This window comes from Camelus bactrianus, chromosome 35, assembly GCF_048773025.1.
Source record: "Camelus bactrianus isolate YW-2024 breed Bactrian camel chromosome 35, ASM4877302v1, whole genome shotgun sequence".
Lineage (NCBI taxonomy): Eukaryota > Metazoa > Chordata > Mammalia > Artiodactyla > Camelidae > Camelus > Camelus bactrianus.
Genome location: NC_133573.1, coordinates 1,468,923 through 1,483,763, shown reverse-complemented (window position 1 = coordinate 1,483,763; position 14,841 = coordinate 1,468,923). Strand labels below are relative to the sequence as shown.

At 38.5% G+C, this 14,841-nt stretch overlaps 1 protein-coding gene and 1 pseudogene across 1 annotated transcript in view; one reads left to right on the top strand and one right to left on the bottom strand.

Moving 5' to 3' along the window:
• CCDC7 (coiled-coil domain containing 7) overlaps window positions 1–1,478 on the bottom strand; it is a 196,693-nt gene extending 195,215 nt beyond the window's left edge. The window contains exons 1-2 of the mRNA XM_074357988.1: window positions 1,152–1,478; window positions 55–147 (exon numbers count right to left, since the gene is read on the bottom strand). Coding sequence (XP_074214089.1) covers window positions 55–147; window positions 1,152–1,430 — 372 coding nt within the window. The 5' untranslated portion in view covers window positions 1,431–1,478. The remainder of the gene's footprint in view (window positions 1–54; window positions 148–1,151) is intronic.
• A 6,628-nt stretch (window positions 1,479–8,106) lies between these two features.
• On the top strand, window positions 8,107–10,156 carry LOC105080824 (small ubiquitin-related modifier 2 pseudogene; annotated as a pseudogene).
• Window positions 10,157–14,841: the final 4,685 nt, after the last annotated feature.

The following is a 14,841-nucleotide window of genomic DNA, read 5'->3' as shown; positions in this document are numbered from 1 at the left end:
AACCTTAGCCCTTTTCAGTGTTAATGTCTCTATGTTACAGTTACATATACTTACAGATGAAGTTAATCCTTCATCTTCAGGCTTTACAACTTGTTCTTTTTCATTTTGAACATTAAATCCATAGGTTTCTTCGAAAGTAGAAACAATCTATAAGAAAAACAAAGCAAATTATGAACACACATAATGTAAAAATATTAGTTAAATGTAGGAAGATATTAAACAATCATGTCAGAACCATAAGACTTATTTCTGCCAGTGCCATAAATTTTCCATCTCATATCACCCTGAAGAAGTAAGGGCAACAGTCCTTGATCCTCCTCCCTAGCAATGAAGAGAGGCCCTACGACTCCTTCATTTCTGTGCTGAAGAGAGTCTGAATCGTTGAAACATCAACTCTACTTACTACCAAAGTACCTTCCAAGTCTGCCCAATTTCCTTCTTTGAAGAGAGTGGGGAAAACAGAGATGGAGACCACAAAGCAATACATTTTTAAAGGAAATTCTCTGGGATAACCCCTTGAACTTTGAGCAAACTTGGATTTTGAAAGTACGTCTGCTATTCCTCATCGTTCTCACCTGGTAGTCGGAACACTTACAATGCAATTCTGGATAACTATGCAAAAAAGAAATCAAAGAAAGGGAGATTTTTCCCCCAACATTAAGAGCCAGTTTCTACAGTGCAGAGAAGAGTTAACACAGCGGGCACTCACTATTCACTAACAGTAGGTCACTGTCTCTAAATTATTGGTACAAACCATATGATTGATTCTGAATTTGTTTCCTTCAGAGAGTCTGGAATTTGCTACATGCTAGGCAGAGTGCCTGGGTGACCAATCCCCAATGAAACCCTGAGTGCTCAGTCTCTAACGAGTTCCTCTGGGAGACATTTCATATGTGTGGTCACAGTTTGCTGTTGGAGGAATTAAGCATGTCCTATGTGACTCCAAAGAGAAAGGAATCTTGAAAATTTAGACCTGATTTCCTCCAGACTTCATCCCACCCTTTTGCTGACTTTGCTTTTTACCCTTTCACTGTGATATATCTTAGCCATCAATATGACTATATGCTGAATCCAGTGAGCCCTCCCAGCAAATCACTAAACCTGGGGATGGTCATGGGGTCCCCCAACACAGGCACCAACAAGTATCTTACCCTCCTCAGACGTTCGCTAATTTTCCTGATTGATTCATCTTCTGCTATTAGCTCCTTTGTCTTCCTTGATGGAATGGGCAAAGCATACCTTATCATGGATTCTCCTGTTGGTGGAGATCTTAAGACCATTGGTTCAAGTTTATCACGGTCTAATTTTGCACTATGTTTTTCTTTAAGTTTAGGTGACAATGGTGAATTAAGTAGTCCTCTTTTATAAGTTAATGCTGGAACATTTGCCAATTTACTACTAGAGGCCAACAGATGCTTTACTGGCTTCATTGTTTTTTATTTACTTAGCTTCTGAATTACAGATGAAAAAATTTTACTCCTCCCTGTGAACAAAACATTAAGATTTCAGATTAAAAATGACAGCAGGATTATCAGTTGCCATGAGGATGGTGAATCCCAAAATCAACTCAGGAGAAACTACAAAACAGAAAGGAAAACATTCCTAACTAACAACAAATTTAAAAAAAAAAATCAGTGAGAAATTCCTAAAGGCGACTGAAAGCTGATCCATGTGCGGGCATGGGAACTGAAGGGAGGGAACGGGACAGTGGCAGCAATAAGAGAATGTATTTAGAAAACTTTAAAAATTTTATTCTTCCCTTTCCCCTATTCTTGAACTAATATACACCTTTTATATATATCATTATTTCCACAGAAGTAACAGCCTGTTCTCAGGGTATCAGCAGAGTAATGTCAGGGCGGCACCAAACCCATGCTGGGGTAAGGAAGTACAGACAGGGCAGGCCTTAAACTTTCTTTCCTCTACTTTTCTCTTTCCAAAGCTGATTAAGACTCAGGACAATGCCTCCTCCCCGAGCAGTTTTAAATTATGCGCCTGATCATGGGAGTTGTCCCGTAGACTGGCAAAATTAAGACAGAAGAGCATTGGTCATTCTTTGTTGTCTGAAGCACTCCACACCTAGACTAGTCCCGTTGTGGGTTAAACTGTTCCCCAAAAAAGATATGTTCAAGTCTTAACTCCTAGCACCTGGGAATATGACGGTATTTGAAAATACAGTCTTTGTAGCTATAATCAAGTTAAGAGGAGGTCACATTGGATTAGGTTGGGCCCTAAATCCAATGATTGGTGTGATTATAAGAAAGCCATGTGCAGAGCCTCAATTAAACCAAAAAAGGCAAAATTATTCACAAAAAAAAAAAAGCCACGTTTAGATACCTGCACCAAGACATACAGGAAAGGCCATGAAAGCGCAATAGCAGAGGCTGGAGCCGCGCAGCTGCAAGCCCTGCTAAAGCCTGCCAGCATCCACCAGAAACCAGGAAGCCAGGGAAGATTCTTCCCTAGAACCTTCAGGGGAGACACTGATTTCAGCCTCCGAGACGCCAAAGCTGTCAGACCGTAACCCTCTCTCACAACGGTTTCAAGCCACCCTGTCGGTGGCTCTCTGCCACAGCAGCCCTTTACTGACCTAAAGGATCAGCAGAGAGCAAACTGGATATGGCTGGGAGTGAGGGAACTGCTCCGACGATGGCCTTGGGCCAACGGGAGGAAATGGGTTTTCATACACAGACCCCAGGGAAAGTGTGTCTAGAGCAGCAGGCAGGAGGGGGCAGACATGTGGGCTCATTCAAGACGCCAACAGGAAAGGAAGGGGCACTCACCAGGGGCCACAGAACCACCTAACAAATGCGCCCACGGAGCTCACAGAGATTCAAAAACAAAAACTACAGACAATGAGTACTTGTATTCACAAGAAAACACTCAAGGTCACACATGTCCTTCAGCTCTCCTGACGACGGCAGGAGGCGGATACTGCCCCACCCCCACTGTGCCCACGTTCTAGCGGTCACTTCCACCACGAAGACAGACTTCTGGCTCTCCTTCAGGGATTAGCCGGGTGGCCACTCCCAGGCCTTGGTCGGTACATGGCCCACGGGGTCGGAAGGACGCGAGGACAGGGACGCTTGGCCCCGTTTCTCCACCAGCAGCAGCAGGCCCGGCCCGAGGCCACCACGCAGCAGGAAGACGGACGGAAGCAAGGCAGCGAAAACCCGGAGAAACAGACATACAGGCGAGCCAGGCAGGAGGCACTCTGCACCCTTGTTCGGCGGCTGCTCGGCCTTTCCTGGAAGCAGGCTTTGGGGCACACAGACATGGGAACACGTGAACTCTCCCCAGGCAGGCCAGCCCCGCCCGTTTTTGGCTACACTCGTGTTGGTCAGCGTATTTCAAATAAAAAAAATCTTACCACAAAAAAAAAAAAAAAAAAAAAGAAGGAAAAAAAGCAAGGCGGAGCCCAGCGACAGCCCCCACCAGACCCGGGCCGCGCCTCGCCCTTCGGCGTACCTGCGGGGGCTGCCGGAGGGCGGGCTCCGGCGTGGGGCGGCGAGGCCCTGGCCAGCGGGCTGTGGTGAAACCGCTGGACGTGCTGAGCCACCCAGACTTCCTCCAGGGCGGAAGCCTGCAAACCCTCCGCACGCCAGCCCCGCCGTTTCACAAACGGGCATTCGCGCTGCAGGAGGAGGCCCGGCCTCGGTGTCCCTGGGCCCCAGCAACAAGCAGCGCGGGCTGCCAACCGCCGCCCGGCCGTTAGCGCGACGTCGTGACGCAGACGTTGACGTCAGACGCCGCGGGCGCGAACCGCACATGCCCGCTGGTGGGGGGGGCGAGGACTTCCGGCAGTGGCGGGGTCCTGGAGATTGGTCCTGGGCGAACCGTGGCCATTCTCTCGCGGGTCTGAGTACTTCCGGGCGCTTGGCTCGCGCGGTTCCTTCCAGGTGTTTGGCCTGAAGACAAAACACCTGCGTAGGCGGTGCATTGAGAGCTTGGCCTTCATCAGCAACACCTGAGACCCAGGCCCGGGCCCCAGGCTGCCGTCCTCTGAAGCGCTTTTCAACACCAGGTGTTGTGGAGTCCGTTACCAGACTTTTTTTTTTTTCTTTTTTTTAAACTACTAAACACTTTTTATTCCGTAATTCTCAGTATGGACATCAAATAGGCAATTGGAAAAATAGCAATGATTGGGATAATAAGAAAGAATTATTCTTAGGGGGAGGGGTATAGCTCTGTGGTAGATTGCGTATGCAGGAGGTCCTGGGTTCAATCCCCAGTACCTCTACTAAAAAAAAAAAATTCGACAATAATTTTTACATCAGTCTATGGTAAAATAAAGTAAAAATTCTTTCCCTGTTCTGGGTAAAATAGATAGAAATGATATTCACTTTTTTGAAATTGAGATATAGTTGATGCAGAGTATTAGTTAAGTTTTTGATGTGCAACGTACTGATTCATAATTTTATTCCCTGTGCTGTACAACCTACAACCTACCCTGTAGCTTATTTTCTTTATACCTAGTGCTTTGTACCCCTGAATTCCCCCACTTCCTTCTCCCCACTGATAACCACTATTTGTTCTCTGTATCTGTGTGTCTGTGTCTTTGTTATATTCACTAGTTTCTTTTTTAGATTCCACATATAAGTGATATCATACAGTATTTGTCTTTCTCTGTCTGACTTATTTCACTAAGCATAATGCCCTCCAAGTCCAGACTCTAATCTTCTGCAGAATTGTGCAGCAGCTTCATAGTTTTAAAGGTAAGGTAAACTGGAAAGATGAAGTGTGTTATATAAGTAGTCTCTTGCCATCAGTTTCCATGCACTGCTTTCATATGCAACTATCCAAGGTAGATAGTGTGACTTCAAGGAAATTTTGTCTTTAAAAAAATTGAAGATTATTCATTTAAAACACTCCCCAAATAAGAAGGTTTTTCACTGACCAAAGTAAAATGTTCTCATATGAAAAATATTAACTTGGTTGTTGTTAATTTAATTGTTAATACTGGCTATGCTTAAGAATTGCCTCACCAAATTCTGAAAATTTAACAGCTCTCAAGAGGGGATGCAGGCTACCTCCAGCATACCTTTGGTAGTTAAGAGTTGTTAATGACTAGGAAAGGGATGCAGAAGCCTTCTGGAGTACCGGAAATATTTCCTGCTCTAACTTTCTGGATGTGTCCAGAAAGTCATGAAGGTTTGCAGTTATCATTTGTGCATTTTTCAGTATGCACAAATTACATCAGTAATAAAAAGCAAGAAATACAGGTTTAGTGATCAAATTTATTAAGCAGTATAGCAAGTGGCGGGAGAGGAGAGCTGGCAATAAATTTAATCTGAGGAAATTGTTTACAAAGGATTAAATTACTAAATCCAAAGTCTTCCCAAATCATTGTAAATGAAAGAGGTAGGAAAGAGAAATGTCTCAAAATGTCTCAAAATCATAAAAGACATTTGATTTAAAAGAGATCTCCCCAAACTTTCTAGATTTGACACAGCAGATTGCTACTATTTTTCAGAACCCTGAAGATTGATTATGTCTAGTCATTTCGAATTTTGCTGTTAAGATCTGAATGGTCAAGTTGTCAAATTAACCTTCATGAGCAAACCACTCAACATGAGTTCTAGCCAAAAATCGAGCATCCATATAGCGTGGTGGCCTTAATACTCAACACGGCTGGGAACCAAAGACTAATATTAGTGCTGGTGAAGTAAAAGTGAAGAATTCCAGAAAGTGAATAATAGGTATGGAATGTCAAACTATATAGTGGCTCAAACATTTGACATGAATTAGTCCACTATTCTTTGAAAACAGGTGAACAATACCTAGGAATAGGACACTTTTTCAACTGATGAAGGACATTTGTGAAAATTCTAAGGCTAACATCATATTTAATGGTGAAAAATCAGAAGAGATCGGGCGTGTTCAGGGTGATATGGCCATAATGGTGAAAAATCAAATAACTTTCCCTTAAGATTGAGAATAAGACAAGGTTATTTGCTCTTACTGTTTCTATTCAATATTGTACTAGAGGTCTTGCCAGTACAAGGTGAGAAAGAGAAATAAATGACATAATGATTCTAATGAAAGAAAGAAAACTTTTTATTTCCAGATAACATGATTGTATTCAAAGAAAATCCAAAGTAACCTACAGACTACTAAAACTAATAATTGAATGTTCCAAGGTCATGAGTTGAAGGTAAATATACAAAAATCAATTGTTTTCCTACATACTGGCAACAAACAATTGAATTCCTTCAAGGCAGAATGTATACTTTTTATAAAATTATTTATACTATGACTAAAAAATATTAAATATTCAGGAACAATTTTAACTTCAAATATGCAAGACTTTTACAAATAAAACTATAAAACATTATTGAGAGAAATTAAATAAGATCCAAATAATGGAAATAAATACCAAGTTCCATGACTCAATATTGATAAAATGTTAACTGTGCTTAAATTGATGTATGTTTATCAACATTAAATTTATAGATTAAATGTAACTCCAATCAAAATCCAAGCAGACTACTTGGTAGAAATTGACAAAATAATTGTGTAACTTATATGGACATGCACAGATCTAGGATAGCCAAAACAATCTTGAAAAATGAACATATATTTAAATAACTTACTCTATATGATTTAAGATGTTATTAGAAACCTGTAGTTATCAAAGCAATACTGTATGGCACAAAGATAGACAGAGTAATGAAACAAAATAGGTCAGAAACACCCACTCATACACATTCAGTTGATTTCAATGGTGTCAATGCACTTCAATGGGAAAAGAAAAATCCAACCAGTAGTCACAAAACAGCTGATATCATTAAAAGGAAAAAAATTGTCCATGACTCCTGGCTAGAGTCATACCTGAAATTTAATTTGAATTGGATCATAGACCTTATACTTTAGACATATACCATTTATATCATTGTTCAAAGCATCATATGAATATTTCTGCTTCCAACCAAAATGGTGTAACAGGGACTGGGTTTATCCTCCGGTCTGGGTCAACTGAAAAACCAGACAAAATATATGGAACAATGAATTTCAAAACATTGGCTAACAGGTAGTGAATGACAGTTTTCTCTGTGTAACAGGAAACAAGCAAGATGAGCCCTATGATTTCCTAAGCTTACTTCCTGAAGAGGAGTTTCCAAGCCATAATGCAAAGAGTGGGAAACACAGAAATATTCCAGCAGTCTCCCTGAGCTGAGGCGAAAAGGATGTCCAGGAAGGCCAAGGAAGCTCAAGTTCAAAGGCGGGAATACTGGAGAAGATTGAAGAACAGACTGTTCCATAAGTCCTCAGACTTTTCAAGTCCAAAGCTGGTCACCATATGCATGTATGGATGCATACACGCTAGACTGGGGGAGGAACCACCTGAAAGCCCCATAGGGTATGATACTCAGCTCACAAACAGCTGGGAGTATTTCATGTTCCCGCCAGCTAGAGTGAAAAGTTGTGTAATTTGGGGTACTAATAAGTACTCAGAACCATTTTGTCCCAGGACGTGGTCAAAATTATTCTTACGCTAAACACTCCTCTGGACCTGCCAAATGAATCTTCAAAGTGAGACCTGAAAGGATCAGTTCTTCCAATAACTTGATGGAGACCCAGAACAGAACTCAAAAATGTTTATAGATGTATCAAAACATCCAGCACCCAAAAAGGTACAAATCACACTGTCCTAGCATCAAATCAAAAGTTGCAAAGCATGATATGAAAGGAAAATACAATGTGTGACATAAAAATCAGTCAAAATAACCCCAGACGTGACAGATGAGCATTAATAGACAGACAATAAAAGTTATTACAACTCTATTCTATATATTCAAGAATCTAGAGGAAAGACTGAACATGTTAAGTAGGGAATAGAAGACATGAAAGCACTCAAATCAACTTTCTAGAAATGAAAATTACAGTGTCTGAGATGAGACAGTTCACTGGATGAGAGAAACAGTAAGTTAGCAATTACAGAAGAGAAGATTCATGAACCTGATGTCATAGCAAGAGAAACTATCCAGAAAGATACAGAAAAGATTTTGTGAGCAATTTCAAGTGACATACATGTATGTGGAGTCCTAAATATTTTTCAAAGTATGATAAAAAGTATAACTCCACAGGTCCAAGAATTTCAATAAACATCAAACACAAGGAACATAAAGGAAACAAGACACATTGTAATCAAGTTGCTTAAAAACACTGAAAAAAGGAAAATCTTTAAATAAACCAGAAGGGAAAGAGCACGTTACATACACAGTAACGAAGATAAGGATGACAACGGATATTTTATCAAACATAGTGCAAGAAGGCAACATTGCTAAATGAGACATCAGACAGAGAAAGACAAGCATGACAGCACTTACATGTAGAATCTAAAAATGTCAAACTCCTAAAATCAGTGAAATGGTGGTTACTAGGGACAGGGGTCAGGAGGATACGATTGATGTTGTTTAAGGGTACAAGCTTGCAACAGCTAAAGAAGCCATAGAGATCTAATGCACGGTATAATGAGTATAGACAACAATATTGTACAAAAGGTAATGTGATAGTGCTAAATATCATCACAATGACAATTATATTACAATATATAAAGTATCAAAAAAATTTTAAATGCAATACAGGACACACTCTCCGTCCTCCACCGCTGCCGCCTCCTTCTTCTGCCACTCCTGGTGCTGCTCGTGTGCTCGTTCGGTGTGGACCTGGTACCTCTTTTGTGAAGCGGTAGCTGAGGAGACTCCAGCACTTGCCATGGCTGACGAAAAGCCCAAGGAAGGAGTCAAGACTGAGAATGACGATCATATTAATTTGAAGGTGGCGGGGCAGGATGGTTCTGTGGTGCAGTTTAAGATTAAGAGGCATACACCACTTAGTAAAATAATGACAGCCTATTGTGAACGACAGGGTTTGTCAATGAGGCAGATCAGATTCCAATTTGAGGGGCAGCCAATCAATGAAACAGACACAACTGCACAGCTGGAAGTGGAGGATGAAGATACAATTGATGTGTTCCAGCAGCAGACAGGAGGTATCTACTAGAAAGGGAACCTACTACTTTACTCCAGAATTCTGTTGCTCCGGACCAAGAAGACATTCTCAGTTAGAAAACGGCAATTTGGTTCCACCACATCCTGACTACAACAGTATAGTTTTCTCTATTCTTTCATTTTCCCTTTCCCCATTCCTTTATTGTACATAAAGACATAAAGTAACTGGTGTATGTGCACAAGCATATTGCATTTTTTTTTTAAACTAAATGGCCAATGGTATGTTTTGATCAACATCAAATGGAGATGGGATGGGGAAAACTACTGGTTCTGTGAAAATACACCCTTTCTCCACTAGTATCATGCTCATTCAGCTCTTATCTTTACATTCCAGTAAGTTATTTTGTGCTCACTGTTTAACAGAAAAAGAACAACATAAAAATCCTTGCATACCTTGTTCGATTGGAGAATTCTAATGTTTTTCATTTATCATTGTAAAACCAAGGACAATTTTATAACTTTTTTGTATGTAGCTGTTACATGTGGGGCAATCTGTCTTTAAGTAGGTATAAATTACTCTAAAAGAAATGAATCCTAGATAGTTTTCCCTTCAAGTCAAGCATCTTGTTGTTTAAATAAACATTGTTTAAAATGAAAAAAAAAATACAGGAGACAAAAGAGCAACATAATTAAAGTACTGAAAGACAAAAAAAAAAAAGCTAATCTACAGTTCTTTACCCAGAGTAATTATCTATCAAAAAATGAGGTGAAATACAGAATTTGCAAAATGCAAAAGCTGAAAAAATTAATCGGTAGCATACAGTGTTGGAGCAGTTCTTTCAATCAGAAGGAAAATGACACCAGGTGGAAATCTAAATTTATCAAAGAATTAAAGAGCACTAAAGGAACAGAAACCATGTGAATATATATAAAGATATTTTTCTTATTTAAATTCTGAGAAATAATCGTTTAAAGAACAATCAGTAACAAGGTAGTGAAGAATTTAGAACGTACATAAAAGTAAAATGTAAAACAGTAATAGCCCAAAAGCCAATTGGGAGACGTGGAAATGTATCATTGTAAGGTTTATTCTATACATGAAGTGTTATAATACCACTTGAAAGTAGGCTGTGATGTGGACTGGATAATGGCCCCCAAAGACATTAGGTCTTAACCTCTAGAGCCTGTGAATGTACCTTTTTTGGCAAAGACTTAGCAGATGTGATTAAGTTAAGGATTTTGGTATGAAGAAATTATCTAGGATAATCTGAGTGTCACCAGTCTCCTTACAAGAAGGAGGCAGAGGGAGATTTGACATAGAAAAGGAGAATGCAGTGTTACCATGGAGGCAGAAATTGGAGTAGTGTGGTCACAAGTCAAGGAATGTCAGCAGTCACCAAGAACTGGAAGAGGCAAGAAAGGAATTACACTCGAGAGCTTCTGGAGGCAGTGTAACCCTGTCAGCACTTTGACTTTAGCCCAGTGAAATATTTCAGACTTCATGAGAGAATATGTTCATTTTGTTTTAAGCCACCAAGTTGGTAATAATTTATAATAGAAGCCCTAGGAAGCTAATACAAAGTTTAGTCTTTCAAAGAAGACATACAGATGGCCAACAGATACACGAACTGGTGCTCAACATCATGAATCATCCGGGGAACGCAAATCAAAACCACAGTGAGATACCGCCTCAACCTGTTAGAACGGCTGTTATCAAAAAGACAAGAAATAGTAAGTGTTGGCGATAAGGTGGAGAAGGGAGAACATTTGTGCACTGTTGGTGGGAATGTAAATTGGTGAAACCACTGTGGAATACAGTATAAAATTTCCTTAAAAACTTAAAAAAAAAAAAAACTACCATATGATCCAGCAATCCCACTACGGAATATATATCTGAAGGCAATGAAATCACTAAATCACTATCTCAAAATGATACATGGACTTCCATGTTCATGGAAGCATTATTTACAATAGCCGAGACATGAGAACAACTTGTGTCCATCAACAGATGGATGGATAAAGAAATTGTTAGAATATTATTCAGCTATAAGCAAGCATGAAATCTTGCAGTTTAAAACAACATGGATGGACCTCAAGGGCATCATGCTAAGTGAAATACGTCAGACAGAGGAAGACAAATACAATAGATCTCGCCTATATGTGGAATCTGAAAAAACAAACTCAAAGAAACGGTAGGTTGGTGGTTGCCAGGGGTGGAGGGGTGGGAGGAAGGTAAAATGGGTTACAGTGTACAAAATCAAAGAGTATGATTTCCCAGTTTTAGGATTAAGAAGTTTAAGGGATGTAGTGTTCAGCATAGTGACTATAGTTAACAATACTGTGTTGAATATTTAAAAATTGATAATATGGTTCTCACCACAAAAAACATAAAATTGTAACTAAGTGATCGATATGTTAGCTATCTAACCTTCCTGTGGTACGTATTTCACAATATATACATATATCAAAGCCTTACATTGTACACCTTAAACTTACAGAGTGTTATATGTCAATTTTATCTCAATAAAGCTGAAAAAACAAAAGAATTTTTCATACATAGAGAACTGAAAGAATTCATCATCAGCACACCTGCTGTACCTGAAATGTTAAAGGAAATCCTTCAAGAGGAATGAAGACAAGATCAAATGGAAATCTTGATCTACACAAAGAAATGAAGAGCACCAGGAACAGTAAGTAAGTAGGAACATAGAAACACATTTTGCTTATTACTTAAAGCACATTCAAAGACAGTCAAGTGTTTAAAGCAAAAATGATAACATGTGGTGGGGCTTGAAACATGAAGAAGTAAGATGCACGACAATAATAGCACAAAGGCGAAGAAAGAAGAAATAAAAATATACTGTTATGAGGTTCTTTTGCTATATATATATAGTAGTAAAGAGTCACGTGACAGTAGACTGTGTAACATTAAACATATATAATGTAAATGCTGGAGCAACCACTAAAATAATATAACAGAGTTATACGTAATCAGTCAACGAAGGTGATAAAATCATTTTTTAAATAATCAAAAAGACAGGAAAAGAGGAAGAGAGAAACAAAGATAGAGTAAGTAGAAAACATAACAATATGGTAGATAATCACATTAAATATAAATGCTCTAAACACTTCCATCAAAAAGTGGAAATAGGAAAGCAAGATCCAATTATATGCTACCTTAAAGAAACTCACTTTAAATATGAAGGCACAAATAAATTAGAACTAAAGGAATGGAATGATAAATTGTACTAAAACTAAATCAAAATAAAGGAGCAGTGGCTATATTAATATTAGTCAAAGCAGAGTTTAAACCAAAGAATATTACTAGGATAAAAGGGATTATTTCATAATGATAAAAGTATCAGTTTATTAAGAGAACATAGTAATTCTAAATGCTTATGCACCTAATACCGAGCTTTGAAATACACAAAGCAAAAATTAAAAGAACTGCAAACTTCAATTTCAACACCTCTCTCAATAATTTATAGAGGAAACACAGAAAATCAGTAAGGATATAGAAAGTTTGAATACTATCAACCAACTTGATCTAACTGACATTTTCAGAACACTCCATCTAACAACACAAGAATGTATGTTGCCTCTTTCAAATTCACACATACCACGAAACAGAATAGACTGTATTCTGTGTCACAGAACAAGTCCCAACAAATTTATAAAGGTTCAAGTCATATAAAATTTTCTCAGACTGTAATGGAGTAATGCTGGAAAGCAATAACAGATATCTGGACGATCCCCCAAGTATTTGGAAACAAAGTAATGCAGATATAGAAAAAACAATCAAAGGGGAAAGCATAAAGTATTTTGAGTTGATAGAAAACACACATATAAAAATGTGTGAACTGCAAGAGAAGCAGGAAAAATTGCACTGATTGTAGGTATTAGAAAATTATATATGTCAAATCAATGCCCTCAGTTTCCACCTCAAAAAAAGAACAAATGAAAACCCAAATTAAACATTAAGAAAAAAAAGAAAATAATAGCAATCAGACAAAAAACAATTAACTAACAAACCAACATATGGGAATACTAATAAAACTCAAAGCTTGTTCTCTAAGAGGATAATAAAAATTGATAAATATTTAGCCATAGTGATCAGGAATAAAAGATAGAAGATATAAGTTACTAATATCAGGAAAGAAATGACATCACTACAAATTGTAGAGAAAATAAAATAATTTTAAGAGAATAGTATAATCATTTTATGATCATAAATTCAACACTTTGGATGAGTAGATAAATTCCTTGAAAAGTACAAATTACCAAAGCTCAGTTTCGAGGAGAATTTAAGGCATAGATTCTTCTCAAACTCTTCTAGAAAAATTTGGTAAGAATATATCTTAACTCTTCCAAACAGCATTACTCTTTTACCAAAACCAGATAAAGACACTACAATAAAAGAAATAATAAAAGAAATCTGAAGGCCAATATTCCATATGAGTATATGTGCAAAAAATTCTAAACAGAATTTTAGCAAAATTAAATTCAACAGTATAGTAAAAAATATAATTCATCATGAACAAGTAGGGTTTAATCCCAAGAATGTAAGGTTTTTTAACATTCAAAAATCAATCAGTGTAATTCACTATATTAAAAAGAAAAAGGAAAGACAAGCCATGTCATAATATTACTGTAAAAAAAAAATAGAATTGCCAAAGTCCAACATCCATTTCTGATTTAAAAAACTATTTGTAAACCAGGAATAGAATGGGACTTTCTCAACCTGATAAAAGGCATTAATGAGACAACTGTGTTTAATTTCAAAAATACCATTTGCAATAGCATCAAAAATAAGAAATACTTAAGAATAAATCTGACAAAGTGTGTTCAGTACTTGCACACTGAAAACTATAAACCATTGCTGAGATGAATTAAAGACTGTTTTGGTCCATTTGGGTTGCTATAACAAAATACCGCAGACTGAGCTGTTTATAAACAATAAAAATTTATTTCTCACAGTTATGAAGGCTCAGAAATCTATCAGCAAGTTGCTGGCAGATTCAGCGTCTGGTGAGTTCCTGCTTCTTAGATGCTTGTCTTTTCACTATAACCTCATATGGTGAAAGGGGCAGGGGACCGCTCTCTGGTGCCTGTTTTATAAAGGCACTAATCCATCCCATCCATGAGGGCTCCACTCCAGGACCTAATCACCTCCAGAAGGGCCCATCTCCTAGTACCATCACCTTATAGGTGAGTTTCAACATATGAATTTGGGAGAGACACAAACACTCAGACCATAGCAAAGACTTAATTAGGGAAGTGGGGGAATGCAGAAACAAAGGGACTGCAGGCCCAAATGGTCTTGAAGATACCAGCAGGGGCTGAATGGGGATTGAAATTCATAACCTGTCACATAGGCTCTAAGTAAATATAATGCCAACCATTGCTTCTGCTGTCTCCTAGAAATTAGTTAAAAGATCACAAGACCGTGAGTTACCAATCTGCTTTGCAGGAACACGTAGATCAATCATGATTACTGGGGACAAAGAAAGTTACAAGGTGACGACAAAAAGTCTACAACTGAGATCTTATTGAAAACTTGGAATCACAGAGACCCCTCCCTCCCCTCTCCCCTTTCGCCTTTAAGAATCTTACCCCCTGGCCAGCCAACATGATGAAGTTGTGGCAAATCTAGGTCCCCATTTTCTGGGTTGGTGATCCCTCAACTAATAAACCTTTTCTGCTCCAAATGCCAATGTTGCAGTTTGTTTGGTCTCACTGTCTGCTGGGTGCATAAACTTGGGTTCAACAACAAAGTGAGAAATATGTTATTGGACAACAGAGGAAAAGCAATTCTTTTTATAAACTGGCAAATAAGTTCATTAAATTGTGTTCATGTCCTCATCTTTTGCAGAAGGTAGAACAGAGA